This window comes from Ranitomeya imitator, chromosome 1 (assembly GCF_032444005.1).
Source record: "Ranitomeya imitator isolate aRanImi1 chromosome 1, aRanImi1.pri, whole genome shotgun sequence".
In the NCBI taxonomy this organism is placed as follows: Eukaryota; Metazoa; Chordata; class Amphibia; order Anura; family Dendrobatidae; genus Ranitomeya; species Ranitomeya imitator.
In genome coordinates, this window is record NC_091282.1 from 242,842,386 (window position 1) to 242,870,216 (window position 27,831).

At 47.0% G+C, this 27,831-nt stretch overlaps 1 protein-coding gene across 2 annotated transcripts in view; it reads left to right on the top strand.

Annotated features, from left to right (window-relative positions):
- HECTD4 (HECT domain E3 ubiquitin protein ligase 4) overlaps positions 1-27,831 on the top strand; it is a 336,354-nt gene that overhangs the window by 192,917 nt on the left and 115,606 nt on the right. For both annotated transcript variants that reach the window (XM_069754771.1, XM_069754778.1), the window contains exons 36-42: positions 1,963-2,243; positions 3,553-3,742; positions 6,837-6,918; positions 7,225-7,427; positions 7,669-7,804; positions 10,583-10,765; positions 17,972-18,136. In XM_069754771.1, coding sequence (XP_069610872.1) covers positions 1,963-2,243; positions 3,553-3,742; positions 6,837-6,918; positions 7,225-7,427; positions 7,669-7,804; positions 10,583-10,765; positions 17,972-18,136 — 1,240 coding nt within the window. The remainder of the gene's footprint in view (positions 1-1,962; positions 2,244-3,552; positions 3,743-6,836; positions 6,919-7,224; positions 7,428-7,668; positions 7,805-10,582; positions 10,766-17,971; positions 18,137-27,831) is intronic.

Below are 27,831 nucleotides of genomic sequence, written 5' to 3' on the forward strand. Positions count from 1 at the left end.
ATCATGTAAAATGTAAGCAGTTTTCATACTGTCTACTTAGTGAAACTTGTATTTAATCTTAGATACCATAACTATATGTCCTGATGATTCTGTGAATAGAAATCCATTAAAGTACCACTGCAGGGTTTTTCTTTTACCACCTGACAGGTATCAGTAATGTATGATCCTTGTGTAGTATATAACTAACCTGCGCTGCGGAATATGTTGGCGCTATATAAATAAAGATTATTATTAACCTGTCGCCATCTTTTGATACTCCTAACACCACTCTTGTCCTCCTCTGCTACTCCCTGCACCACTCTGTTCCTCTTCCGCTACTCCCTGCGCTGCTCTGCTTCTCTTGTGCTGCTCCCTGCGCCACTCGGGTCCTCCTCTGCTACTCCCTGCGCCACTCGGGTCCTCCTCTGCTACTCCCTGCGCCACTTGGGTCCTCCTCTGCTACTCCCTGCGCCACTCGGGTCCTCCTCTGCTACTCCCTGCGCCACTCGGGTCCTCCTCTTCTACTCCCTGCGCCACTCGGGTCGTCCTCTTCTACTCCCTGCGCCACTCGGGTCCTCCTCTGCTACACCCTGCGCCACTCTGGTCCTCCTCTGCTACTCCCTGCACCACTCGGATCCTTCTCTGCTACTCCCTGCACCACTCTGGTCCTTTTCTGCTACTCCCTGCACCACTCGGGTCCTCCTCTGCCACTCCCTGCGCCGCTCTGTTCCTCTTCTGCTACTTCCTGCGCCACTCTGTTCCTCTTCTGCTACTTCCTACGCCACTCTGGTCCTCTTCTGCTACTTCCTGCGCCACTCTGGTCCTCTTCTGCTACTCCCTGCGCCATTCTGGTCCTCTTCTGCTACTCCCTGCGCCATTCTGGTCCTCTTCTGCTACTCCCTGCGCCATTCTGGTCCTCTTCTGCAGCTCCCTGCACCACTCTGGTCCTATTCTGCTACTCGATGCTCCACTCTGGTCCTCTTCTGCTACTCGATGCTCCACTCTGGTCCTCTTCTGCTACTCGATGCTCCACTCTGGTCCTCTTCTGCTACTCGATGCTCCACTCTGGTCCTCTTCTGCTACTCGCTGCACCACTCTGATCCTCTTCTGCTACTCGCTGCACCACTCTGGTCCTCTTCTGCTACTCGCTGCACCACTCTGGTCCTCTTCTGCTACTCCCTGCGCCACTCTGGTCCTCTTCTGCTACTCCCTTCGCCACTCTGGTCCTCTTCTGCTACTCCCTGCGCCACTCTGGTCCTCTTCTGCTACTCCCTGCGCCACTCTGGTCCTCCTCTGCTACTCCCTGTGCCACTATGGTCCTCTTCTGCTACTCCCTGCGCCACTCTGGTCCTCTTCTGCTACTCGCTGCGCCACTCTGGTCCTCTTCTGCTACTCCCTGCTCCACTCTGGTCCTCTTCTGCTACTCCCTGCGCCACTCTGGTCCTCTTCTGCTACTCCCTGCGCCACTCTGGTCCTCTTCTGCTACTCCCTGCGCCACTCTGGTCCTCTTCTGCTACTCCCTGCGCCACTCTGGTCCTCTTCTGCTACTCGATGCTCCACTCTGGTCCTCTTCTGCTACTCCCTGCGCCACTCTGGTCCTCTTCTGCTACTCCCTGCGCCACTCTGGTCCTCTTCTGGACCCACGTGAGCACAGTTGTGACAGGCTGTCTCAGAACGAGACACTAATAGACTTAAATTAAGAAAGTTACCATTGGCAATGACTTCCGGCCAGTCACAAGATATAGCTGGACCGCAATGATGATAGAAACAGTAGAAGATGGCCACTGGTCTGTATGTTACTACACAACGGAAACATATATTCCTGATACCTTTTGTTGAAATAAAAAAAAAAAAAAAAATCCTTATAGTAATACTTTAAGTCAAGACGCCAATTAAATCAAGAGACTGTTTTGAGAAATATTGGATGTTTGTTGCATGGATCATTTTGTTACATGCAATAATTGTAACGACTTATTTACACAGGAGTCAAATAGGGAAAGCAATACTGAGCCAGCCCGCTTGTGTCTCTAAGCTCCTCTCACTGCTGCTGGATCAGCGCCCGTCCCCAAAGCTTGTGCTCATAATCCTCCAGCTGTGCCGCGCAGCTCTGCCTCTCATGAGTGTAGAAGATTGTGGCAATGTGGAGCTTCCACCATGGAGCTACTCTGTACCATCTCTTAACAGTGAGCAAGAAGATCCGAGTGATCCAGCCTCGAAAATTGCATCACTACTATTGGCAAAATTGGCAGATTATGTGGTTCCAGGTATGTTCGGAATGTACTCTGGGAGTGAAGTACTTGAGGGGGGTGGGGGGTTTAAACCGCTGATGTGTCCCATGGCGACCAAACAGATAGTGTAAAAGATTTACTAAAACGGGTTGTCTACTACTCAGACAACTCCTTAAATACTATGTTTCCCAATGTAAAATAAACACGTTGTACTCGCCTACCATATCGACGCCATTCCAACGTTATCCGCGCCGGATCGCCCAAGGCTCACATGTCATGGTTATGCCACATGTGCCCTGCAGGCCGTCGGCGGATACTATTGGGCTGTAGTGTTCATACCTCCACAGCCATCCGAGGTTCACGTGAAGGAAGTGAGCGCACAGCAGCTTAATCAGCACTCGTGGCAAAACAATGTCACGAGCCTTAGGAGACACGGCGCCAATATTGTTGAAATGCTACCAGTATGGGAGGCGAGTATAAGGTATTTTCATTTTTACAAAGGGAAATATAGTATTTAAAGGGCTGGTTCGACGGCAAAGTCATTTTGCTCTTAACACTCAACTATTTGATGCTATGATCAAAGCTATTTTCTAATACACTTACTTTATAAATTCCCTACTGTTCCCTAGCTACACTAACCGCTATTGTATATTTTTTTTTCTCTACCTTCTGTTTGATGACAATTCGTTTGAGTATCCTCATCGGGGGTAGAATCTGTGGTCACGGTCACATTACTTTCTCCTTCCTTGAAACAAAGCGTCGTCAGTGATGTCCCTGCTGTCTCCCCTGTGCAATGTGCTCAGCGCACAGTCTCCCCTGTTGTCTGCATAGATGAATAGTAATAAGCCGGGAACTCAGCGGTGTCACTGTACCAAGCGTACAGGAGACTGACAATGGCGTTCTTCCAGGTATTCTGTTCCCGGCTTATTACTATTCATCTAAGCGGGAGACAGCAGGGACAGCACCGCGCCTGAAACCAGCGGCACTGATGACTCTTCGTTACTGGCAGGGGCTGCGACAGTGACTGCAACCTCTGCACCCCGCTGACACTTTGAGTATCCCAGCATGCACTGGGATACTCAAGCGAATCATCATCATGCAGGAAGTAGAGGAAAAAAAAATACAGTATCTGTTAGTGTAGTTGGGGAACAGTAGGGAATTTTTAAAACAAGTATTATAGAAAATGGCTTAGAATATAGCATCAAATAGATGGGGATTTAGGAACAAAATGACTTTGACTTGGGACCGCCCCTTTAAGAACTAATTGCTCTTTACTATTGAGCTATTATTACCTATTACCCACACTTCTGACATCTTTGTTCTTTCATGCTGCCTTGTGTTGCAGGTTGTCAGACAGTTCTCTCCCCAACCTCCTCTGAGCCAGACAGCAGCTTATCGAAGAACAGTCCTAAGGGCTCTCAGAAGGGTGATAAAGATAACGGGGAAGAAAGTGAAGCTGTGGACGGCAAACTTTCCATTTTTATTCACAAACGGGAAGATCAGTCGTCTCATGAAGTCCTGCAGCCTTTGCTAAGGTAATAAGCGAAGTGCAAGGAAGAAAATAATTTTAGATTATTTGTTTTCAAAATGTGATCTTAAATCTGTTTTTTTTATATATATTTGACTGCCCAAATAGTATTTTAAAAATATAATGAGAATAGACCGACAACCCCAAAATAATGCTACATTATACTCCGTCTGTGCATGTGTAATAAATTGGCTGAAGTCACCTAAAGCGAGATGCTAATAACTATTCATGCACAATCTACTAAAGGTGTGTGTCCTATTATCATATGCCTGGAATAATCTAACACAAAAGGGCCCATCAAAGAGGTCACAATATACAGTGGGGCAAAAAAGTATTTAGTCAGTCAGCAATAGTGCAAGTTCCACCACTTAAAAAGATGAGAGGCGTCTGTAATTTACATCATAGGTAGACCTCAACTATGGGAGACAAACTGAGAAAAAAAAATCCAGAAAATCACATTGTCTGTTTTTTTAACATTTTTTTTGCATATTATGGTGGAAAATAAGTATTTGGTCAGAAACAAACAATCAAGATTTCTGGCTCTCACAGACCTGTAACTTCTTCTTTAAGAGTCTCCTCTTTCCTCCACTCATTACCTGTAGTAATGACACCTGTTTAAACTTGTTATCAGTATAAAAAGACACCTGTGCACACCCTCAAACAGTCTGACTCCAAACTCCACTATGGTGAAGACCAAAGAGCTGTCAAAGGACACCAGAAACAAAATTGTAGCCCTGCACCAGGCTGGGAAGACTGAATCTGCAATAGCCAACCAGCTTGGAGTGAAGAAATCAACAGTGGGAGCAATAATTAGAAAATGGAAGACATACAAGACCACTGATAATCTCCCTCGATCTGGGGCGCCACGCAAAATCCCACCCTGTGGGGTCAGAATGATCACAAGAACGGTGAGCAAAAATCCCAGAACCATGCGGGGGGACCTAGTGAATGAACTGCAGAGAGCTGGGACCAATGTAACAAGGCCTACCATAAGTAACACACTACGCCACCATGGACTCAGATCCTGCAGTGCTAGACGTGTCCTACTGCTTAAGCCAGTACATGTCCGGGCCTGTCTGAAGTTTGCTAGAGAGCATTTGGATGATCCAGAGGAGTTTTGGGAGAATGTCCTATGGTCTGATGAAACCAAACTGGAACTGTTTTGTAGAAACACAACTTGTCGTGTTTGGAGGAAAAAGAATACTGAGTTGCATCCATCAAACACCATACCTATTGTAAAGCATGGTGGTGGAAACATCATGCTTTGGGGCTGTTTCTCTGCAAAGGGGCCAGGATGACTGATCCGGGTACATGAAAGAATGGATGGGGCCATGTATCGTGAGATTTTGAGTGCAAACCTCCTTCCATCAGCAAGGGCATTGAAGATGAAACGTGGCTGGGTCTTTCAAGATGACAATGATCCAAAGCACACCTCCAGGGCAACGAAGGAGTGGCTTCGTAAGAAGCATTTCAAGGTCCTGGAGTGGCCTAGCCAGTCTCCAGATCTCAACCCTATAGAAAACCTTTGGAGGGAGTTGAAAGTCCGTGTTGCCAAGCGAAAAGCCAAAAACATCATTGCTCTAGAGGAGATCTGCATGGAGGAATGGGCCAACATACCAACAACAGTGTGTGGCAACCTTGTGAAGACTTACAGAAAACGTTTGACCTCTGTCATTGCCAACAAAGGATATATTACAAAGTATTGAGATGAAATTTTGTTTCTGACCAAATACTTATTTTCCACCATAATATGCAAATAAAATGTTAAAAAAACAGACAATGTGATTTTCTGGATTTTTTTTTCTCAGTTTGTCTCCCATAGTTGAGGTCTACCTATGATGTAAATTACAGACGCCTCTCATCTTTTTAAGTGGTGAAACTTGCACTATTGCTGACTGACTAAATACTTTTTTGCCCCACTGTACGTGATAACATATTCACAAGTAAACCAGGACTCTGTGAATGCGAGTTTCACTATTGCTAGCTTCATCAGGCGATAAAAAAGAGGAAAGCATTCAATTTATTAGGGAAGGCGCTTATTGAGGTTGAAAGATAGGAGTTCTATGCTTTTCTCTCTATGCGCTTTATAAAGAGAAATCGCTCCAGGAATGAAGCTGGGCTTATGCACGAGAGCCAGTTGCTGCAGCAGCATCGTGGAGTCACATACCTCCCATTCAGCATGTATTACTGGGAGGACTAAAGCATGGCAGGCTGAAAGCTGGAAATGAGGAGGGGGGATCTGAAAATGAATGAAATATTAAAGTTTGCAGGTATTACATTTTTGAGCACAATATAAGCCGAAAGCATATGTATGACAAAGAGGAGGAGCAAGGTATGTTTTAATTATTTGAGTAATTAGTGAACCTAGATTGCACTTCTTTATCCCTGGAGGCATAACTTAAAGGTCTTGTTAAATGTTTTAGAGGCGCCCCCCAACCTTACTGCCATTTATAGTAATTGCTGGATAGGGATTATTGGATCTCTTAATGAGGTGGTCTTACCATTGACTTTTTGGAGCACCTTGCTCCCCAGCTTCCTGCTTGCCAGGGGGTGTCCGCTTCTTGATTGTCCATTGGGATCAGGAGTATTGTCACACTGCTCACCCGAGCTCTTCTCTCTTCAATGCAGTACTGCAGGCATTGGGGGCTTTGCCTCTGCACATCAGGGAAGCACAGTAAGGCTGGGGTTACAGGAGCGTAGATTCTCACATGCGAGAGCATCGGATCGATTATGGAAATGACACTGATCACAATCTGAATATCCGCTAAGTGTAATCCTCACAGATGAGGAGAAGATGGAGAACAAGATTTCTCCTTCTTCATTCACGGAAGTCAGACTGCACTCGCTTGTTATCTGAGTGCAGTCTGACGTTTTCCGCTCACCCATAGACTTGAATGGCCGAGCGTGATCCGATTTGCACAGCAACTTTCAGCTGGCTTCGATTTTTTTTTTTTTCTTCTTTTTCTTCTTATGCTGAGATAAGAAAATCCCTTTTAAGCAACTAATTATTTAATCTTTTATGCACCCAATCCCTGATGCATTTGCAATCTTTGTACCTCTTAGTCACTTCCCAGGATATCACTTATTTCTCTGTTTTATAGTAGTTCTGAGGGCCGTCCATTCCGACTTGGCACTGGTGCAAACATGGAAAAAGTCGTAAAAATGGATCGAGATATGACTAAGGTTAGTATTTTCTTAAATTCAGTTTCCACTTTTAAACATTATGTACAAGCAGAAATCTATTCTTGGTGCTATGCTGATTAATAAAAATGTATGGGATAAAGCAGCCGTCCATGTAGAGATCATAAAACCCCAAATACTGTTCTCTGGGCACACAGTGTAATGTCTGCGCAACAGTATCTGTGATGTATGGGGACACAGTATCTTTTCACACTACTTCCATGAAGTATAATATAAATATAATGATGTAGCATTCTGTAGAATTGTATCTTGCGTACTGTTTTGTTTATGTGCGGTCTCACTGTGCAGAGTGGTTGCTGTGAAGTGATCACTGAAGAATCAGCTGCTGCTCTCCGCAAAGCAACCAAATGGGCCCAGTCTGGTTTAATAGTGAGCGTGGGTCCACCAGTGGAAACGGTCAGTCCAGAAGCCGCAAGTGGTCTGTCAACTGGAGACAAGAAGAAAACTGCCCAGACCTCTGTCTGCAGAGAGAGAAATTCTGATCTTGCCAGGTACAGATATATGAACATAATAAAGTGAATTTCTTTTATCTTGGCGTCAAATAACCAGGCTGCAGGAAATGATCCACATCGTCCTTTAAGGGTCTCTATTACCTTTAGCGCATGACCAATCTTAGATATTCTCTGGAGCTCTTTCTTCACACACCCTTCTTATATTGATCATATTTTATTAGTTTTTTAAGTTTATCATTCATTCACAATCCTATTAGTAATTGACTTCTGCTTTCCTCAGAACTGATCCTGTACGTCCTTTTATCAGTGGACATGTGGCGAACAGCATGGCTGCTGAAGTCATTGCTTTACTTCATAGTTTACTGATGGCACCAGAGTCTAATGCAGCCCAGATATGGACAACAACTGCAGAAAAGGTGACGTGTTATGTTATTGTCTTCATACTGTCTCAATGTTTCCATGGTCTCACAAGATTTTATGATATTTTTTTTTTGTGGGGGTCTTGTTGACTATTGTTAAAGGGAATTAGCAGGTTTTTGCTCTTTAATCTGATGGCAGAATGAAGTAGGGGCTGAGACCCTCAATACAATGAATGTTTTATCAGCAGGAGATTATCACTACAGGACTACATCTTGCGTGCATCCTGTTCCAGCTCCACCCCACCACTGATTAGAAGCTTGCCATCAATATACAATGTACATAGAAAGCTGTGGTGTGGGCAGTGTCAGCTGTTTGAGTTCTGCTACATCTAATAACTCTGTACTATAACTGCGGCCCCCAGTAAACTATACGACACATCACTGGAATCAGGGTCTCTCTTCCTAAATTATGCTGCTCTTAGATGAGGTAGCTAAAACCTGGTGGCAGATTTTACATTTCACAATTACCTTCTGCTTCAAGATAGAATACAACAAAAAATATCACTTTGCGGATAAGTAAATTGGTAGAATACCTGTGTCCTCAATTAATAGTCCCCTTCTGCTCCACCAGTTCCCTGTTCATCTACAATCTCTGACTGCCCTGTACATACTGTACTTTGGAAGTCAGACACTCTTCCCACAGTCACAGATTGTCCAGTGCTGCGGAGACGAAGCAGAGGGGAAGAGAATGAGTAGCATTGGGGCAGAAGGACTCAAAACAATGACATTCAGTACCATGCATTCTCCAGTTTACCTGGTGTTTTTTTGTTTTTTTTTAAATTCAGAACAGTTTAAGCTTAAAGCAGGGGTGAACAGCATTTTTGGTCCAAGAGCCACATTGTCACGAATCTGAATGAGACCCCCAAAAATTTAAAGGGTGTTTACATGACTACATCTGCAGAACCAAGTTTTGAGTATTAAGAAGGAATTTGAGAGTTTCTGCTCCAAAAAAATCAATGTGAACACACCCAAACTTAAACTGAGTTTTTGGAGCGGAAACTTAATAAAATCCTCCTCATAATCTCAAAACTAAATTTTGAGGATTTTTCAGTTTTAGCATGAAGCATGTTATATATTTCTATGTCATAAGAACCAAATTCAGTACATGAATACATCACCAAGCTTAGTACAGTGATCAATTGCAGTTTCTGGTCAGCCCCATATACACTTGTATCACGTAAATCTGAATCTCCCAGTATCTTTTAAAAATGCTAAGGAGATACTGGGAGTTGGTGTTACCAGCCATTATCAGCCTGTGGACCATACAGGAACCACAGTACTGATGAGATGCAGGAAGAGTCAGAAATAAACCTTTAAGTCCAGGTACCGTATAGGTGACATTATCTCTGATCATTTCCATCCTTTTTTTTGTCTCCACACAATACAGATGCCATGATGAGATTTCATGCCCAGAGCTCGTTTCTGCAAACTTCCCTCTTTTCTGTCTTCAGCACCACATCCCGACACGGTGCCTTTAAAAGTAAAAGTATCATTATACTGCCCCATAAATAAAGGTACCTCCCATGCTGTACCCCTGAATAAATAATTACCACTTAGGCTACTTTCACACTAGCGTTAACTGCAAACCGTCACAAAAACGTCTTTTTGCCAAAAAAACGGATGCGTCAAAAAAGTGCAAAATGTATGCAACGCATACAGCATTTCGACGGATCCGTCTATTTGGGGATGTCTGGCCAATTAGCTAAAAAAATCCTGTTTCTGAGCATGCTCAGTAGAAATAAACGTATTGCAGCGCTGCATTGCGTCGTACGACGTGTCTCGACGCATCCGTCGCTCATAGACTTTCATTGTAGCCAAAGACGCATGCCGATGGATGCGCCGAGACACGTTTTTTTGTCGGAGCCAAAAAACGTTGCAATCTACGTTTTTCCAGACGACGTGTCGCCTAATTTCGACACATCCGTTGAAAGACGTATACCGACGTATGCAAATCCGTCGCAATGCGTCGCCAATACAAGTCTATGGGGAAAAAACGCATCCAGCAAAATATTTTGCTGGATGCGTTTTTTCTGCAAAACGACGCATTTTAACGTATTGCAGTTAACGCTAGTGTGAAAGTAGCCTAACTGTGCTTCCTGCAAAAGGTATCCCTCACGCTGCCTCTCCCCATAATATCCTCCCCACACTGCCCCTCTCCATAATATTTCCCCACACACTACCTCTGTCCACCATGTTTCTCCCACAATGCCCCTCTCCATAATGTCCCACCACGCTGCCTGTCTCCATAATGTCCCCCCACACAATTCCTCTCCGTAACATTTCCCCCCCGCACATCATCTCTTCATAATATCCCCCACATAGCTCCTCTTCATAATATCCCCCCACATAGCTCCTCTTCATAATTTCCCCCACATAGCTCCTCTTCATAATATCCCCCCACATAGCTCCTCTTCATAATATCCCCCCACATAGCTCTTCTCCGTAGTTACACACACACAGCATACTGTGGCGCCGGTGCCGGCAGCAGTGTGATGAGGTCTGTGTGGCATGATAACCTTATCACTGCACATCAGGGCGGTGGCTGACTAGCGCTGCTCTGCTCTGCCCCAGTTCTTGCGCCAAAGTGTTTAACTATTTTTGCGAATTAAAGACATGAATACAGCTGAATATAGGAAGGTGGGAGCCGGAGTCTCTCAAATCTTTGCGGGCTGCACAACATCCTTTGGCGGGCTGCATGTTGTTCAGGCCTGGCTTAAGTATACTCTGTTATATTTCTTAATGTGGGCTCATTTTTTTTTTCTTTCTGTCTTGTAGGTCTTGTCACGTGCCCTTATGCATATACCCCAATTGGGCAAGTATGCCGAGAGCATATTGGAGAATGGATGTGGTAGTGGCAGGAAGTTGGCAAAACTGCAAAGCATATCAAGACAAGCTGTTGCTGCTCTCTGTGCCCTAGGGGGGTTCAGAGAGACTATTAAAATTGGTTCTGAGGTCCAGGTAATGCAATTGTTTTGTTAAGCCATTCGACTAAATGGGTCTGCTGGTTCTGTTCTGCTGTGAAAAAACTCTGAAATCATGTAATGCAATTCTTGTGTATAGTGCTTGATGGACTCGTTTTTTCTGTATTGTTGACTTTTAAGATGATCTAGTCTAAGGTTGCACGGTCTAAGAATAGACAATCTGCCCTAATGTGTTCAATTGGATTGATTTGATAAAGACTCCAATGTCAAGATGTTGCTGTAAGTTAATTGCACACTTAGTTTTGGACCTTTTGAAGTGATTTAGCCATGTTAATGTGAAATATACAGTATGTTGCCAAATTTAAAGGGCGTTCCACCCCTGAGGAAACTTTTGGCAGTCTCTGCAGCATGCTGATTCCTAGCTGTGAGTAATGAACACAAATGTAGGATTTAGCTTTGTTTACCAGTTACAGTGGTCATAGAGCAACCACGAGTATGTGATTTGTATAGTTTTGGTTACATGCTGACGACAGTCTCAACTTTTCTCCTTCGCCACATTGGGGGACACAGGACAATGGGTGTTATGCTGCTGTCACTAGGAGGCTGACACTAAGCTGAGACAAAAAAAGATTAGCTCCTCCCCTGCAGTATACACCCTCATGCTGGCTTCCAGAGACCCAGTTGAAGCTTAGTGTCCGTAGGAGGCACACTGGATTTAATTCATTCTCTTTTTTCTATCGGACGAAGGGGCGACGGAACCTTTCAAGGCTCCGATCTCCCCGAACCAACAACAGGCGAGCACGGGAGTTTACCTCTCCGTACCCTCTCCTGCGACATGGGAAGCCACTGCCTGAGCTGATTTTTGGGGGCGACGGGCCTTTTCTAGGGACCAATCTCCCCCACCCCCCCTTACAGACGAGCACATGGAGGCCCTCCACGTATCCTCTTCTGCAGCCAGGCCTATTGCCGGACATCTGCCCTGCCCACCAGGTTTTTTCCTCGGCTGATCAGAGGCACTCTACGTTGTGGCGTCATTGCAGCCCCCACTGCATCACCACTGAATTTGCAGCTGATGGCAGGTGGTGGACGGTTCCTCTTCACCCCCCTTTCAGGAGATGGTGGATGGAGGCTCCCCAACCCCTGCACCGTTCTTATCGCCCCAGGCACACCTCACCAGGTTCCTTGTGTGCAGCAGCTTCTGCCCCCCTGCGCGGCTCTCTATCGGGGTAAGTGCCTCGGGGAGGGGAGGGGGGCGTGGTCGGCCGTTTAGCGGTCCGGAGGGCTCCCTCTTAGCAGCGGCACTTTTTTTTTTTTTTTCCCTCTGGGCCCCATAGCTTCCGGTACTCAGCGGCTGCGCGCCGGCCCGAAGCCGCAAATTTCGTCCCCGGCTTTGGCCTAGCTGCAGGCCGCATCCCGATAGGCTCCGCCCCCTTTTTGCGTCATCCTGCGGCGCCGCCCCCCGGTCCCGCCGCTTCTCGCTGTCTCTCCCCCTCCCCCTGATCTCGGCGGCCATCTTGGATTCTTCACTGCACGCCGCAGCTCCAGCTCTCCCAGCCGCAGCTTCCCCCACACGTGCAGCGCTGTGCACGCCGGCCGTCGCCTACTTCACCTGCCGTCTCCCTCTTCCTCTGCGGGACACAGGACCACGGGTAACGAGACCACGTCAGCTTCTCCCCTGCAGCGCCGCCCTCGCTTCCTTAGTTTATAGACCCTGAGGTCTATCTTTCATTAGTGTACACCATGTCCCAGTCAAAGACTAAAAAATCCTTTAAGGTGCATACAACCTTTTTTTTCTGCGTGTACCACCTGCGAGGCTCCACTTCCTCGGCCTCCAAGTTCCCCTCTCTGCTCAGCCTGCGATGCCCCATGTGCCCAGGAGCTCTCCACCGCCACCGACCCCGACATATCTAGTCCCCCCGTGTGGGTCGCTTCACTTTCGCAGTCCGTGGATTTTTTAGCCAATGCCATCAAATCCATTCAGAACCCGCCTGGGGAGCGGGGCATTCCTTTACATGTGTTAAGAGATCCCTCCGTAACAGGGGAATCGTCGGCCAGCAGGGGCCGCTCTCTCCGGAAAGAGGCACGGTCATCCAGAAAACGGATCCCCACTACCTCTCCTGAGCGCTCACCACGCCAGTCAGCTTCTGGCAGCTCCACCTCTCGCTCACCCTCTTTGGGGGCTCGTAGCGTTCACGACTCTGAATATGAGTCTGATGTATCCTTAGACCCGGATGCTCCGGAGTTTAGATCTACTGTCGACTCCCTCATTGAGGCAGTCAATCACGCACTTAAAGTGGACGACGACCCTAATTCTGCTCCGGACCACTCAATCTCCTTTACTATAACCAAGCGTTCTCATAAGACTTTCGACTCTCACCCAGATTTCCTGGAAATAGTCAGGCGACACAGGGAGCATCCAGATAAACGTTTCACGGGCAAAAAGGCCCTGGAATCGAAGTATCCTTTTTTAGCAGATCTCGTGAAAGACTGGACGGAATCCCCACTAGTAGATCCTCCGGTTTTGCGCCTTGCTTCCAAAACGCTCTTATCCGTTCCGGATGGCGCTTCGATTAGGAATACCACTGAATGCCAGCTAGATTCACTAACTCGCTCAGTGTACGAAGCCTCAGATTCTTCCCTATTTCCCTCCTTCGCCGCAGCTTGGGTGGCCAAGGCAATGGTTTCCTGGGCAGATGCTCTAGCGAAATCCGTTCAAGAACAGGATCTCCCGTCTGAGGTAGCGGACCTTGCTAAACAGATTGCCATGGCGGGTGATTACGTGATGTACGCATCTCTCGATGCAGCGAATTGCGCAGCAACGGCGGCTTCAAACGCCATCACTATCAGAAGAGCTATTTGGCTCAGAGAGTGGCGCGCAGATTCATCCTCTAAAAAATCTCTGATTTCTCTCCCTTTTCAGAGCGGGCGTCTTTTTGGAGAAAAGCTAGACCAGCTTATTTCCGACGCTACAGGGGGAAAGAGCAAGTTCCTTCCCCAACAGAGGCCCAAGGCTGCCTTCCAGCGCCAGCCATATTTTCGTTTTCTGCCCTTTCGTAGCAGTCCAGCCTGGTCCAATCCTGCCGCCTCTTCCAGATCGGACCGATCCGCTCACTCAGACAGAGACGTTCGTCCCTCTTTCAGGCCGAATCAGTCCTGGCGAGGAAAGCCTAGGCAACCCAGAACCAGAGGCTCCAGGTCTGCCAGATTCCCTTCACAATGACTCGGGAATGGCTCCAGTCGATACCACCAAAGTAGGCGGACGTCTACTTCTTTTTCAGCAAGCCTGGCTCTCCGTCATTCACGACGAATGGGTCAGGGATCTGGTGTCGTCTGGCTACAAAATAGAGTTCTCTGCTTCCCCTCCAACTCGTTTTTTTCCCTCTCGTCTCCCCAGTTCGGGAGCTCAGTCTCGCGCCCTTCTTTGCGCCATTCACTCCCTCCGCCAGAGCGGGGTCATTGTTCCGGTTCCTGGAACACGAGAGGTTCAGAGGTTTCTACTCACACCTCTTCGTCGTGCCAAAAAAGGACGGGAAAGTGCGCCCCATTTTGGATCTGAAGCTCCTGAACAAGTGCGTAAAGGTACGGCACTTCAGGTTGGAATCGCTCCAGTCGGTCATCTCCTCGATGGAGAGAGGGGAATACCTGGCATCGATAGACATCAAGGATGCCTATCTTCACATTCCAATATTCCCGCCACATCAAAGGTTCCTCCGCTTTTCCATCCTAGAGGACCATTTCCAATTCACAGCCTTACCCTTCGGTCTTGCCACGGCACCCAGGGTATTCACGAAGGTCATGGCGGCCGTCATGGCCATTCTTCATTCACGAGGAGTGGTCGTGTTGCCTTACTTAGACGACCTCCTCATAAAGGGTCCGTCTTATCAGGCCTGCGAGGCAAGCGTCCACATTACCTTGGATTCTCTTTCGCGCCTGGGCTGGTTGATCAACTTGGACAAGTCCTCCCCCGTTCCTGCCCGACGGATCTCCTTTCTGGGAATGATCCTGGACACTTCAAGGGGACTGGTCTTGCTTCCTCGGTCCAAGACCCAAGAGCTTCAGCAAGGAGCCCGGACGCTCTGCCATCCTCGCCCGTGACCCATTCGGTTCGCCATGAAGATCCTGGGCAAAATGGTAACAGCAATCGAAGCGGTTCCTTTCGCTCAACTCCATCTCCACCCCTTGCAACAGGCTCTGCTGGACAACTGGGACAGGAGTCCTTTATCCCTCGATCATCCTTGCCCTTTGTCTCCGCGGATCAGACAATCTCTTGTATGGTGGACCCTGGGTCCATCTCTCCTCCAGGGGAAGTCCTTTCTCCCGATCCGCTGGTTAGTGGTAACTACCGACGCCAGTCTCCTCGGCTGGGGTGCGGTGTTTCTTCACCACTCTGCCCAGGATCGTTGGACAGTTTGGGAGTCGAGGCTCCCTATAAACATCCTGGAGATTCGTGCGATCAGACTTGCCCTGAGACGCTTTCACCCCCTGCTCGCGGGTCACCCAATCCGAGTCCAATCGGACAACATCACAGCAGTGGCATACATAAACCACCAAGGGGGTACCCGCAGCAGGGCAGCGATGCAGGAAGTCTCCCACATGCTTCGTTGGGCCGAAGCCAACCACTCCACCGTTTCCGTGGTGCACATTCCGGGCGTCGAAAACTGGGCAGCAGACTTTGAGCCGTCAGGGCCTTGCCTCGGGGGAGTGGGAACTCCATCCTGAGGTTTTTTGGCAGATCTGCCTTCGCTGGGGGACCCCGGACGTGGATCTGATGGCGTCCAGATTGAACGCCAAGGTTCACAACTTCATTGCACGTTCTCGGGATCCCCAGGCTATCGGAGTGGACGCGCTGATATCCCCGTGGCATCAGTTCCAACTCCCATACGTGTTTCCTCCACTTCCCTTACTGCCGAAGGTGATCCGGAAGATCAAGACGGAGGGGGTTCCGGTCATTCTGGGCGCTCCAGATTGGCCACGACGCGCTTGGTACGCGGAGTTCGTTCAGCTCGTAGCCGACGTCCCCTGGCAGTTACCAGACCGCCCAGACCTGCTTCGCCAAGGGCCGATCTGCCACCAGAGCTCAGGGGCCCTACGTTTAACGGCGTGGCTGTTGAAACCTGGATTCTGACTCAAGCTGGTTTCTCTCAGCAGGTCATTCCCACCATAAGCGCTCGCAAGGCGTCTTCCGCTTCCATCTACCACCGCACCTGGAAAACCACCTTCTCGTGGTGCAGGCTCCGAGGTCGCCCTCCGCTCGTTTTCTCTATCCCTTGCATCTTGGATTTCCTTCAGTCCGGTTTGGATTCCGGCTTGGCACTGAGTTCCCTCAAAGGTCAGATCTCAGCGTTATCCGTGTTGTTCCAACGCAGGATCGCTGCCAACCTTAAAGTCAAGACTTTCATTCAGGGGGTCTCCCATGTGGTACCCCCCTACAGAATGCCGTTGGAGACCTGGGATCTCAACTTGGTCCTGGGGGTTCTTCAGGAACCTCCGTTTGAACCCCTTCAGGACGTTCCGCTTTCTGTCCTCTCCTGGAAGGTTGCCTTCTTCGTAGCCGTGACGTCTATCAGGTGGGTCTCAGAATTGGCCGCTTTATCCTGCCGGGCTCCTTTTCTTGCCTTCCATCAGGACAAGGTAGTCCTACGCCCTTCTCCGGCCTTTCTCCCTAAGGTGGTCTCATCTTTTCACCTTAACGAGGACATCATTCTTCCCTCTTTTTGCCCACAGCCAAAACACAGGGTTGAAAAAGCCCTTCATACCCTGGACGTGGTACCGGCTCTTAGGAGGTACATTTCCAGAACGGCTCATTTCAGAAAATCGGACGCCGTTTTCGTGCTCCCGGAGGGTCACAGAAAGGGTTTGGCTGCGCCTAAATCCACGATAGCCAGATGGATTCGATCTGCTATCCAGGAATCCTATCGGGTCAGGGGCAGTCCTATCCCGGCGGGGATTAGAGCACACTCCACTCGGTCGATGGGTGCTTCCTGGGCCATCCGGTACCAGGAAACAGCGGAGCAGGTTTGCAAGGCCGCAACGTGGTCCAGCCTGCATACTTTCACAAAGCACTACAATGTCCACATTCACTCCTCTGCGGACGCGGCCCTTGGCAGACGTATTCTGCAAGCGGCCGTTGCGCATTTGTAGTCAGATGGTACACGGAGTTATTTGGTTGTATTGTTTCCCTCCCAGGGACTGCTTTGGGACGTCCCATGGTCCTGTGTCCCCCAATGTGGCGAAGGAGAAATAGGGATTTTTGTGTGTACTCACCGTAAAATCCTTTTCTCCGAGCCACTCATTGGGGGACACAGCACCCACCCTGTTAGCCTGTTCGGCTCGTTACCTTTTTCGGTTTTTGACTGTTTTTGACATGTTATACTCTGTTACATGATATTTTGTTGTTATTCTCCTACTGCTTTTGCACTGAACTGGGTCTCTGGAAGCCAGCATGACGGTGTATACTGCAGGGGAGGAGCTTATCTTTTTTTTTGTCTCAGCTTAGTGTCAGCCTCTTAGTGACAGCAGCATAACACCCATGGTCCTGTGTCCCCCAATGAGTGGCTTGGAGAAAAGGATTTTACGGTGAGTACACACAAAAATCCCTATTTTCTCTCTATGTTCTTTTGAGAGAAGCAGCAGAGACTCTAGCCGACATGAGACTGCAACTATGTCAATCAGATATTTGCCGTCACTGAAAAAGCAAGCTGAGCCAAATCCTAACTGTGTGTATATTACATTAAGTCGTCTATATGAGCATGCAGGAAATTGAAAGCTGAATAAAATTCTACCTTGATATGTGATACAATGTCTTATCTCTGAGAAATCTACATTTTTCCGAATATGCAAATGAGCGGTTATGATCTCACCCAAGAATCTGCCTCCAGAGCTTATTTTAAATGAAAGGGGGGGTTACCAGTGTGAGACATGTAGAACAGGAGAGCAGACTGACAGTCATTACATGTCTCACTGGTAACTCTTCTTCCTTTTAAAATAAGCTCTGGAGGCCGATTCTCATGCAGATCAGTGTCCGGACCATAAATCTTAACAGTTCATTTACATATAGGAAAAATATGGATTTCTCTGGAATAAGACATTGGATCAAGATATCATTTTATTGAGCTTCCTATGACCTTCATGCCCTTATAGATGGCTTGGGAGGGTTGATCCTACTGACAGATTCCCTTTAATATCTACTGTAGTTTGCCAGGTATGAAGTGATCAGACCTGTATCGTCTCTTTGTTCCATTAGGTACTTGGTAAAGGTGTATCTGGGAGTGTTGGCGTGGTTGTATCTATTAACGAACAAGAAGGTATTGCAACTGTGAAATTTCCACCCCTAGATTTTAGAAAATCTTCCAAAGCATCTGATACCCTGACTATCCCATTGTTTAGACTTTCTGTCCCGCGCTCCGAGGTAAGAACTTTTATTCTATTGTGTTAAATATATATGTAAAGCTAATAGCTACATGTGTAAGAGACTCTACTCCTCAGCTTTTTACTGTAGCGTAGTACAGTGAATCTTCTTTGAGAAGGCAACCTAAAATGGCCGTAAAAATGTTCTTCTAGGGAGGGAAGTCCGCGTAGAAGATACAATCATACAAAGGAAAAATCTGGCCGTGATCAGTGGTGTTTTTTTTTTTTTGGTTTTTTTTTCTCAGATAGTCTGTGTCAGATTTTGGCCTCGTATAACCTATACAAATCTAAATTGATATTTCTACATGACTATTTAATCTGATTAAGATTTTCCTGCAGAATTGCCACTGTGGAATGCCATGAATTTAGTGATCTCTCAGACCAGAAAACTTTAGCGATAATAATATTTCATTTTGATTTTCTTAAAATAAAATAAAATTTAATAAAGTGACTATATCATTAAAACTGTTCATTTAAAATTGCTAAATTGTAGGCACAAACAGCCAGTTCAGGTCAAATGTTCAGATATTAATATAGATTTTTGTTTATTTATTCTTGTCATTCTTAAGTATTTTATTTACAATTGTTAGTATGCTTAATCCTCTTATACTTTGTGTAGGCATAGATCTGCGTTGTCGATTAGGTGCACAAGCTATAGGCAATTATCACTTCTATATTAGATGATGTATATTTCACGCATGTGGCTCCTCTTTCCCAATACCATCCCAACCCCACAACAAATAACGGAGATAGAAGAGAGCAGTCCAAAAGAACCCTATGGTTGTGATCTGAGCCTCGCACAACTATGGAGGAGACCAGCGTGGTGTATTATAGAAGCATCTTGTGTGGAGCCAAATCTTTAAGAAATTGATCTTCACCACCACAGACGCCCCTATCGGTGCGCACTGTGATCCTTGTCGATCTTTAAACTCTACAATTTAGAAGACTCTAGAACGAGAAATCTCAGAAGATAGTATTGTTTGGGTACAACCTGGGTTGGTTTTGGATATGTCACCTGAGTAATTATGGGTGAGGCTTTCATGCGAACAGTTTTCGGCACCATCTGTCCACCACTATACCTCACCTCAATATACTGCTGTATACTGTAAATATTCAGCTATTCCTATTGGCCTTTCTAGGTGAATGCTTGTTGTTGTACCAGACATTTTATTAGTTGAATAAGACTTTGACTGAAAAATAAGATGTCTCAAATTTGCCTGAATAAACAGATTATATGGAGAGTGCTTGATTCTAATTGCTCTGTTCACTAGTAAGGGCCACAAGGTCCCATAACGAATAAAGGGAACCTGAGCGGAGATTGATGCTGCCTGAGCGCAGAGCAGCAAGTAGCAGACAATTACTGTGTTATTACAGTTGTGTATGTTTTACTCTGAAAGGCTGCACTGTCTCAGACAAGACATACTTTGAAAAGCCAGCCATGCACGATGTGTGTATGATGACTAGTCGGAGGTCTGCTTTTCCCCATGACTGACAGCTCTTTTTCACTGTATATGTATGTAGACCTTTCTGTCTAGTGGAGCAGGACCAGGTGATACCACCAAGCACCAACTTCTGATTAGTCATCCAAGGTTCATAGTCCCGGCCAGTTTTTCAAAGTATACAGGTGCTTCTCATAAAATTAGAATGAAAAAGTTAATTTCTTTATCGCTTCATTGGGGGACACAGGTAACCATGGGTGTATGCTGCTGTCGCTAGGAGGCTGACACTATGCAAAAAAAGGAAACCAGCTCCTCCTCCGCAGTATACACCCACCGACAGGCACAAAGTACCTCAGTTTAAGCTTAGTGTCTGTAGGAGGCGGACCTGGATCTGATCCCAGATCCGTCTATTCCTTTTTAGGTCACCTGTTGTGTTTTATTAGTCCTTTTGGATGCAGGCTGGATCAAATAATTTCGGATGCCACTGACGGGGAAAAGCACCTTGCTTTCCCGGTCCATGTCTAAATGTCCTTTTAATAGGAAAGGTTGCTTCAATCTCGAGAGAGATAGCGACTTTCGGCTACAAAATCGACCTTTCTTCTTCTGGAAGAAGTTTCCTTCTGTTTTCTCCCACCAAGACATACATCGCAGGCTCCAGGAGTTCTTCAGGCTGTCCTTTACCTACCACGCACAGCAGTGAAAGTACCCATTCCCAGGAACGTACGGTTTTCGGGGTTCTACTCTATTCCTTTAGACGGACCGCTCCCTCCCTTTTTTTGGACCTCGAGCGGTTTACCTGAGACGTTCGGTTCTGTCTTTTCAGCTATGGTCTGCGATCCAGGAGGGTCTTTATCAGTTCTTGGCCCTTCCTTTCGACCTAGCCTCTGCTCCCAGACTATTCACGTTGTGGCAGCGGTCAGGGATATCCTTCTCTCCAAGGTTTTTTTTTTTTTTTTTTTCATATTTCCCTACTTGAACAATCTTTTGTTAAAGGAGTCGTCCCGCCGAGACCGCAACCACAGTCTTCAGTTTACTCTAGATATCCTGGTCCATCTCAGCTAGATTATAAACAGAGAGAAGTTCTCCTTCACCTTTGCTCAGAAACTGGGTATTCTAGGTATAAGGTTCGACACGACCCAAGCCCTTGTCGTCTTTCCAAAGGAGAAGGTTTTCATTACAGGGTTCCGTACTCTAAAGTGACCAGCTTCTCTCTGATACGGTCCTGCATATGAGTTCTAGGGGAAAGGGATTGTCGCCACAGAAGCCCTTCCTTTTGCCCAGTTCCATGCCAGTCCTCTTCAGTTGGCCTTCTGGTCGTCTCCCCGGATTATCCCGTGCTTCTACCTCTCAAGGTGAGGCAGTCCCTCACCTGGTGACGCTGTCGGCATCAGTCCTATGAAGGAAGTCCTTCCTTCCTCTCTGTTGGCAGGTCTTTGCCACCGACGCCAGTCTCCTCATTTGGGGAGCCGTTTTTTCTTCATCACACAGCACAGGGCCACTGGAATGTCGATCTCCTGGAGATTGGGGCTCTTTACCACTGGTATTCTCCCTTTCCGGACCAGCCGGTCTCCACACAGTCGGACAACGCCATGGCCGAGGCTTACATAAATCGTCAAGGCGGAACTCGCAGCAAACAGGTTAAGCTTAGAGGTAACAAGAATTTGGCGATGGGCAGAAAGTCACGTTTCTGCCATATCAGCCGTGCACTTTCCGACACTAGAAAATCTGACAACCGATTTTCTGAGCCATCAGGGTCCCACTTGGGTGGGTGCTTGCTCAGCTACCTGTCTTCATTCAAATATGCTGAAATGGGGCTCTCCGGACGTCGGCCTCATGGCGTCTCGGATAAACAATGAGGTTCCTTGGTTCGTAGCCAGGTCCCAGGACCAGCTACCCACCTATTTAGATGCCCTAGTAATATCGTGGTCACAATTCCAACTGCCTCATACTTTTCCGTCTCTCCCCTTGTCTCGAGAGTCGTGAAAAGGATAAAGGAAGAAGGGATCCCTATATTCCTGATAGCTTAGGACTGGCCAAGAAGGGCCCGGTGGACATGTTCATGGACGTCCCCTGGAAGCTTCCAGGTCGTCCAGATCCTCTCTCTCAAGGTTCCCTCTTCAACCAGAGTTCATAATCTGAGTTTAACAGCATGGCCATTGAGGTCATAGTCCTAGGGAGGCTGTTTTTTTCCCCATCTGGTCATTCAAGCAATGATTGGGGCCAAAAAACCAACATCTTGGTGTATCTATTACAAATACTGAAAAGCCTTCTTCTAGTGGAGTATGGACTGGGGTTGGTCCCCATGTCCTTTTCTCTTCCTTTCATTCTCGGTTTTCTTCAAGGTGTGGCCCACCTGGCGCCTCCTTATTGTCTTCCAATAGATCCATGGGTTTTATATCCTCGTCTTTTACGCGTTTCAGCGCGCCACTGTTGAGTCCGTTCAGGACATCACATTTTTTCTCTTGTTTGAGACAGTTGTCATCTTAGTTAGATTACGTCTATCAGGAGAGTTTCCGAGTTAGCGGCATTGTCCTGCCGTTCCCCGCCCCTGATTCTATATCAGGACAAGGTAGTTCTCAGGCCAGTTCCTCCCTTTCTACCCGAGGTGGCCTTTTCATTTCTAATTGATGAAGACTTTGTCCTTCCTTCTGTGTCTCTCTGGTCCATCCCCTGGAGACGTCCCTCTACAAGCTGGATCCTGTCATGGCTCTCCGAGTCTACTTTTCAAGGCTGCTCCCTTTCGCCTATCTGATGCCCTGTTCGTCATCTCTGAAAGTTACCTTAATGGGCTCCTAGCTTCTAATTTCACTATTGACGTGAGGTATTCCGCGTTCAGGACAAACAGCCTCTTCCGGCGGTGCAGGCTTTTCCAGGGGTGAAGGCTCACTCCGCTCTGCGGTGGGGGCCACCTAGGTTTTTCATTACCAGGTTTTTGCTTCCAGTTTGTAAGAACGCAACCTGGTCATCTTTACCCTCTCTTGCGAGTTTTTTGCAGGGTTCATATCCATGCCTCGTCTGATGCAGGCCTGGAAAGGAAGGTGCTGCAGGCAGTGGTTTTCCACCGACCGACCTGAGTCCATTTATTCCTTAAATCTTCCTGTTTCCCACCCTAGGGACTGCTTTGGGACGTCCCATGGTTACCGGTTTCCCCAATGAAGCTTTAAAGAAAGAGGGATTTTTGGTACTCACTGTACAATCTTTCTTGGAGGCTTCATTGGGGGACACAGCACCCTCCCTAACTGTTTGTACCATTATTTGGTCTATGTGCCTTCTTTGTTGGATTGGTAGATATGTTGAGCTTTTGGTTGCTTCTCCTACTGCTTTAACACTAACTGAGGTACTTTGAGCCTGTCGGTGGGTGTATACTGCGGAGGAGGAGCTAGTTTCCTTTTTTTGCATAGCGTCAGCCTCCTAGCGACAGCAGCATACACCCATGGTTACCTGTGTCCCCCAATGAAGGCTCCAAGAAAGATTTTACGGTATCAAAAATCCCTCTTTATATCAGTTCTACAATACAAATAGTGAAACTTATATATTACATAGAGTCGTTACAGAGTGATCTATTTCAAGTGTTTATTTCTGTTAATGTTGATGATTATGACTTGCAGCCAATAAAAACCCAAAACTCAATATCTCAGTAAATTAGAATAATTAACAAAAAACACCTGCAAGCGCTTCCTTAGCGTTTAAAAAGGTCCCTTAGGCTGTTTCAGTAGGCTCCACAATCATTAGGAAGAATGCTGACTTGACAGATGTCCAGAAGGCAGTCATTGACACTCTCCACAAGGAGGGTAAGCCACAAAAGGTCATTGCTAAAGAAGCTGGCTGTTCCCAGAGTGCTGTATCCAAGCATATTAATGGAAAATTGAGTGGAAGGAAAAAGTGTGGTAGAAAATGATGCACAAGCAACCAGGATAACCGCAATCTTTAAAGGATTGTTAAGAAAAGGCCATTCAAAAATTTGGGGGACATTCACAAGGAATGGACTGCTGCTGGAGTCATTGCTTCAAGAGCCACTACGCACAAACGTATCCAGGACATGGGCTACAAGTGTCGCATTCCGTGTGTAAAAGCGATCATGACCAATAGACAACGCCAGAAGTGTCTTACCTGGACAAAGGAGAAAAATAACTGGATTGTTGCTCAGTGGTTCAAGATTGTTTTCAGAGGAAAGTAAATTTTGCATTTCATTTGGAAATCAAGTCCTAGATTGTGATGTGCCAATAAACTTGTTACTCGAGATTTCCCGAGCACGCTCGGGTGTCCTCCGAGTATTTTTTGGTGCTCGGAAATTTAGTTTTTATTGCCGCAGCTGAATGATTTACATCTGTTAGCCAGCATAAGTACATGTGGGGGGTTACCTGGTTGCTAGGGAATCCCCACATGTACTTATGCTGGCTAACAGATGTAAATCATTCAGCTGCGGCAATAAAAACTAAATTTCCGAGCACTAAAAATACTCTGAGGACACCCGAGCGTGCTCGGAAAATCTCGAGTAACGAGTATATGCGCTCATCACTAGTCCTAGAGTCTGGAGGAAGAGTGGAGAGACAAACAATCCAAGCTGCTTGAGGTCTAGTGTAAAGTTTCCACAATCAGTGCTAGTTTGGGGAGCCATGTCATCTGCTGGTGTAGGTCCACGGTGCTTTATCAAGACCAAATTCAGAGCAGCCATCTGGAAATTTTAGAGCACTTCATTCTTCCCTCTGCCTACAAGCTTTTTGGGAGATGAAAATTTCATTCTCCAGCAAGACTTGGCACCTTTCCACACTGCCAAAAGAACAAAAACCTGGTTTAAAAACAACAGCATCACTGTGCTTCATTGGCCAGCACACTCGCCTGACCTTAACCCCATAGAGAATCTATGGGGTATTGTAAAGAGGAAGATGAGATGTCACACCCAACAATGCAGGTGAGCTGAAGGCTGCTATCAAAGAAACCTGGTCTTCCATAACACCTCAGCAGTGCCACAGGCTGATCGCCTCCATGCCACGACGCATTGATGCAGTAACTTTTTGACACCTTTCACTCCTTCCTCAGGCCAAAAGCACAAGCCCCTATCACAGACATTTGTTAGGAAATCCGCTCCCAGCCACTAAGGGCATTGACTCCCATCCCTCCCTACATTTCCCCTGGCTCACTCTCCACATTTGAACCCATCACAGAAGTCTCCAAGTTCCTCTCCTCTCGTCCGATTACATGCACTACTGACCCCATTCCCTCTCATCTCCTCCAGTCTCTATTTCCAGTTGTCACAACTCACCTATCTACAATCTTTAATCTCTCCCTCTCATCAGGCATTTTCCCCTCCTCCTTCAAACAGTCTATCATTACTCCATTACTAAAGAAACCCGCCCTCAACCCATCGTGCACAAATAACTACAGACCAATCTCCAATATCCCCTTCATCTCTAAACTCTTGGAGCGCCTGATCTACGCCCGCCTTACCCGTTACCTCTCTACTCATTCCCTCCTAGACCCTTCACAGTCCGGTTTCTGCCCCCTACATTCGACAGAATCTGCACTCAGTGACCAATGACCATCTGACAGCAAAATGCAGTGGTGACCACTCTCTGCTCATTCTTCTGGACCTTTCTGCAGCTTTCAACACTGTTGACCACCCTCTCCTACTCTCTAGGCTACAGTCACTAGGCATTAAGGACACTGCTCTCCTGGTTCTCTTCCTACCTTTCTGACCGCTCCTTCAGTGTTTTTGTTTGCTGGCTCCAATTCATCTCCTCTTCCTCTCGCTCTTTGGGTACTTCAGGGCTTAGTCCTTGGCCCCCTTCTCTTCTCTCTCTCTACACGGCCCCAGTTGGACAGACCATCAGCAGATTTGGCTTTCGGCACCATTTTTATCCCAATGACACACAACTATACACATCATCCCCTGACCTTACCCCCGCTGTACTACAGAACGCCAGTGACTGTCTGTCCGCAGTCTCCAACATCATGTCCGCTCTCTATCTGAAACTCAACCTCTCCAAAACTGAACTTCTTCTGCTCCCGCCATCTACCAACCTCCCTAAATCTGACATTTCCCTCTCCATGGGTGGCACCATAATAACACCCCGGCAGCAGGTGCGCTGTCTGGGTGTTAGATCTCTCCTTCACATCCCATATACAATCTCTTATCCACTCTTGCTGCTTACACCGAAATAACATCTCTAGAATCCGTCCTTTTCTCACCATGGAAAGAACAAAAACCCTCACTGTCGCCCTGATCCACTCCCGCCTGGACTACTGTAACGCTCTTTTAATTGGTTTACCCCCTCACTCGACTCTCCCCTCTCCAGTCCATCCTTAACCCCTTTCTGACATCGGACGTACTATCCCGTCGAGGTGGGGTGGGCCCCTATGACCACGGATGGGATAGTACGTCCAGCGCGATCGGCGGCGCTCACGGGGGGAGCGCGGCCGATCGCGGCCGGGCGTCAGCTGCCTATCGCAGCTGACATCCGGCACTATGTGCCAGGAGCGGTCACGGACCGCCCCTGGCACATTAACCCCTGGCACACCGCGATCAAAGATGATCGCGATGTGCCGGCGGTGCAGGGAAGCATCGCGCAGGGAGGGTGCTCCCTGCCGGCTTCCCTGAGCCCCCCGCAGCAACGCGATGTGACCGCGTTGCTGCGAGGGTCTTACCTCCCTCCCTGCCTGCTCGAGCCCCGGATCCAAGATGGCCGCGGATCCGGGTCCTGCAGGGAGGGAGGTGGCTTCACAGAGCCTGCTCAGAGCAGGCACTGTGAAGCAGCCTGCACTGCTATCAGATCGGTGATCTGACAGAGTGCTGTGCAAACTGTCAGATCATCGATCTGTGATGTCCCCCCCGGGACAAAGTAAAAAAGTTAAAAAAAATTTTTCCAAATGTGTAAAAAAAAAATAAAAAAAAATATTCCTAAATAATGAAAAAAAAAATATTATTCCCATAAATACATTTCTTTATCTAAATAAATAAATAAAAACAATAAAAGTACACATATTTAGTATCGACGCGTCCGTAACAGCCCGACCTATAAAACTGGCCCACTAGTTAACCCCTTCAGTAAACACCGTAAGAAAAAAAAGAGGCAAAAAACGCTTTATTATCATACCGCCGAACACAAAGTGGAATAACACGCGATCAAAAGGACAGATATAAATAACCATGGTACCGCTGAAAGCGTCATCTTGTCCTGCAAAAAACGAGCCGCCATACAGCATCATCAGCAAAAAAATAAAAAGTTATAGTCCTGAGAATAAAGCGATGCAAAAATTATTTTTTCTATAAAATAGTTTTTATCGTATAAAAGCGCCAAAACATAAAAAAATGATATAAATGAGGTGTCGCTGTAATCGTACTGACCCGAAGAATAAAACTGCTTTATCCATTTTACCAAACGCAGAACGGTATAAACGCCTCCCCCAAAAGAAATTCATGAATAGCTGGTTTTTGGTCATTCTGCCTCACAAAAATCGGAATAAAAAGCGATCAAAAAATGTCACGTGCCCGAAAATGTTACCAATAAAAACGTCAACTCGTCCCGCAAAAAACAAGACCTCACATGACTCTGTGGACCAAAATATGGAAAAATTAAAGCTCTCAAAATGTGGTTACGCAAAAAATGCCAATCATAAAAATCTGCTAAAAAACCCGCTATAAAAGTAAATCAAACCCCCCTTCATCACCCCCTTAGTTAGGGAAAAAATTTAAAAAAATGTATTTATTTCCATTTTCCCATTAGGGCTAGGGTTAGGGCTAGGGTTAGGGCTAGGGCTACAGTTTGGGTTGGGGCTAAAGTTACAGTTAGGGTTTAGATTACATTTACAGTTGGGAATAGGGTTGGGATTAGGGTTAGGGGTGTGTCAGGGTTAGAGGTGTGGTTAGGGTTACCATTGGAATTGGAGTTAGAGGAGTGTTTGGATTAGGGTTTCAGTTATAATTGGGGGTTTCCACTGTTTAGGCACATCAGGGGCTCTCCAAAAGCGACATGGCGTCCGATCTCAATTCCAGCCAATTCTGCGTTGAAAAAGTGAAACCGTGCTTCTTCCCTTCCGAGCTCTCCCGTGTGCCCAAACAGGGGTTTACCCCAACATATGGGGTATCGGCGTACTCAGGACAAATAGGACAACAACTGTTGGGGTCCAATTTCTCCTGTTACCCTTGGGAAAATACAAAACTGGGGGCTAAAAAATAATTTTGGGGGGAAAGATTTTTTTTTTTAATTTTCACGGCTCTGCGTTACAAACTGTAGTGAAACACTTGGGGGTTCAAAGC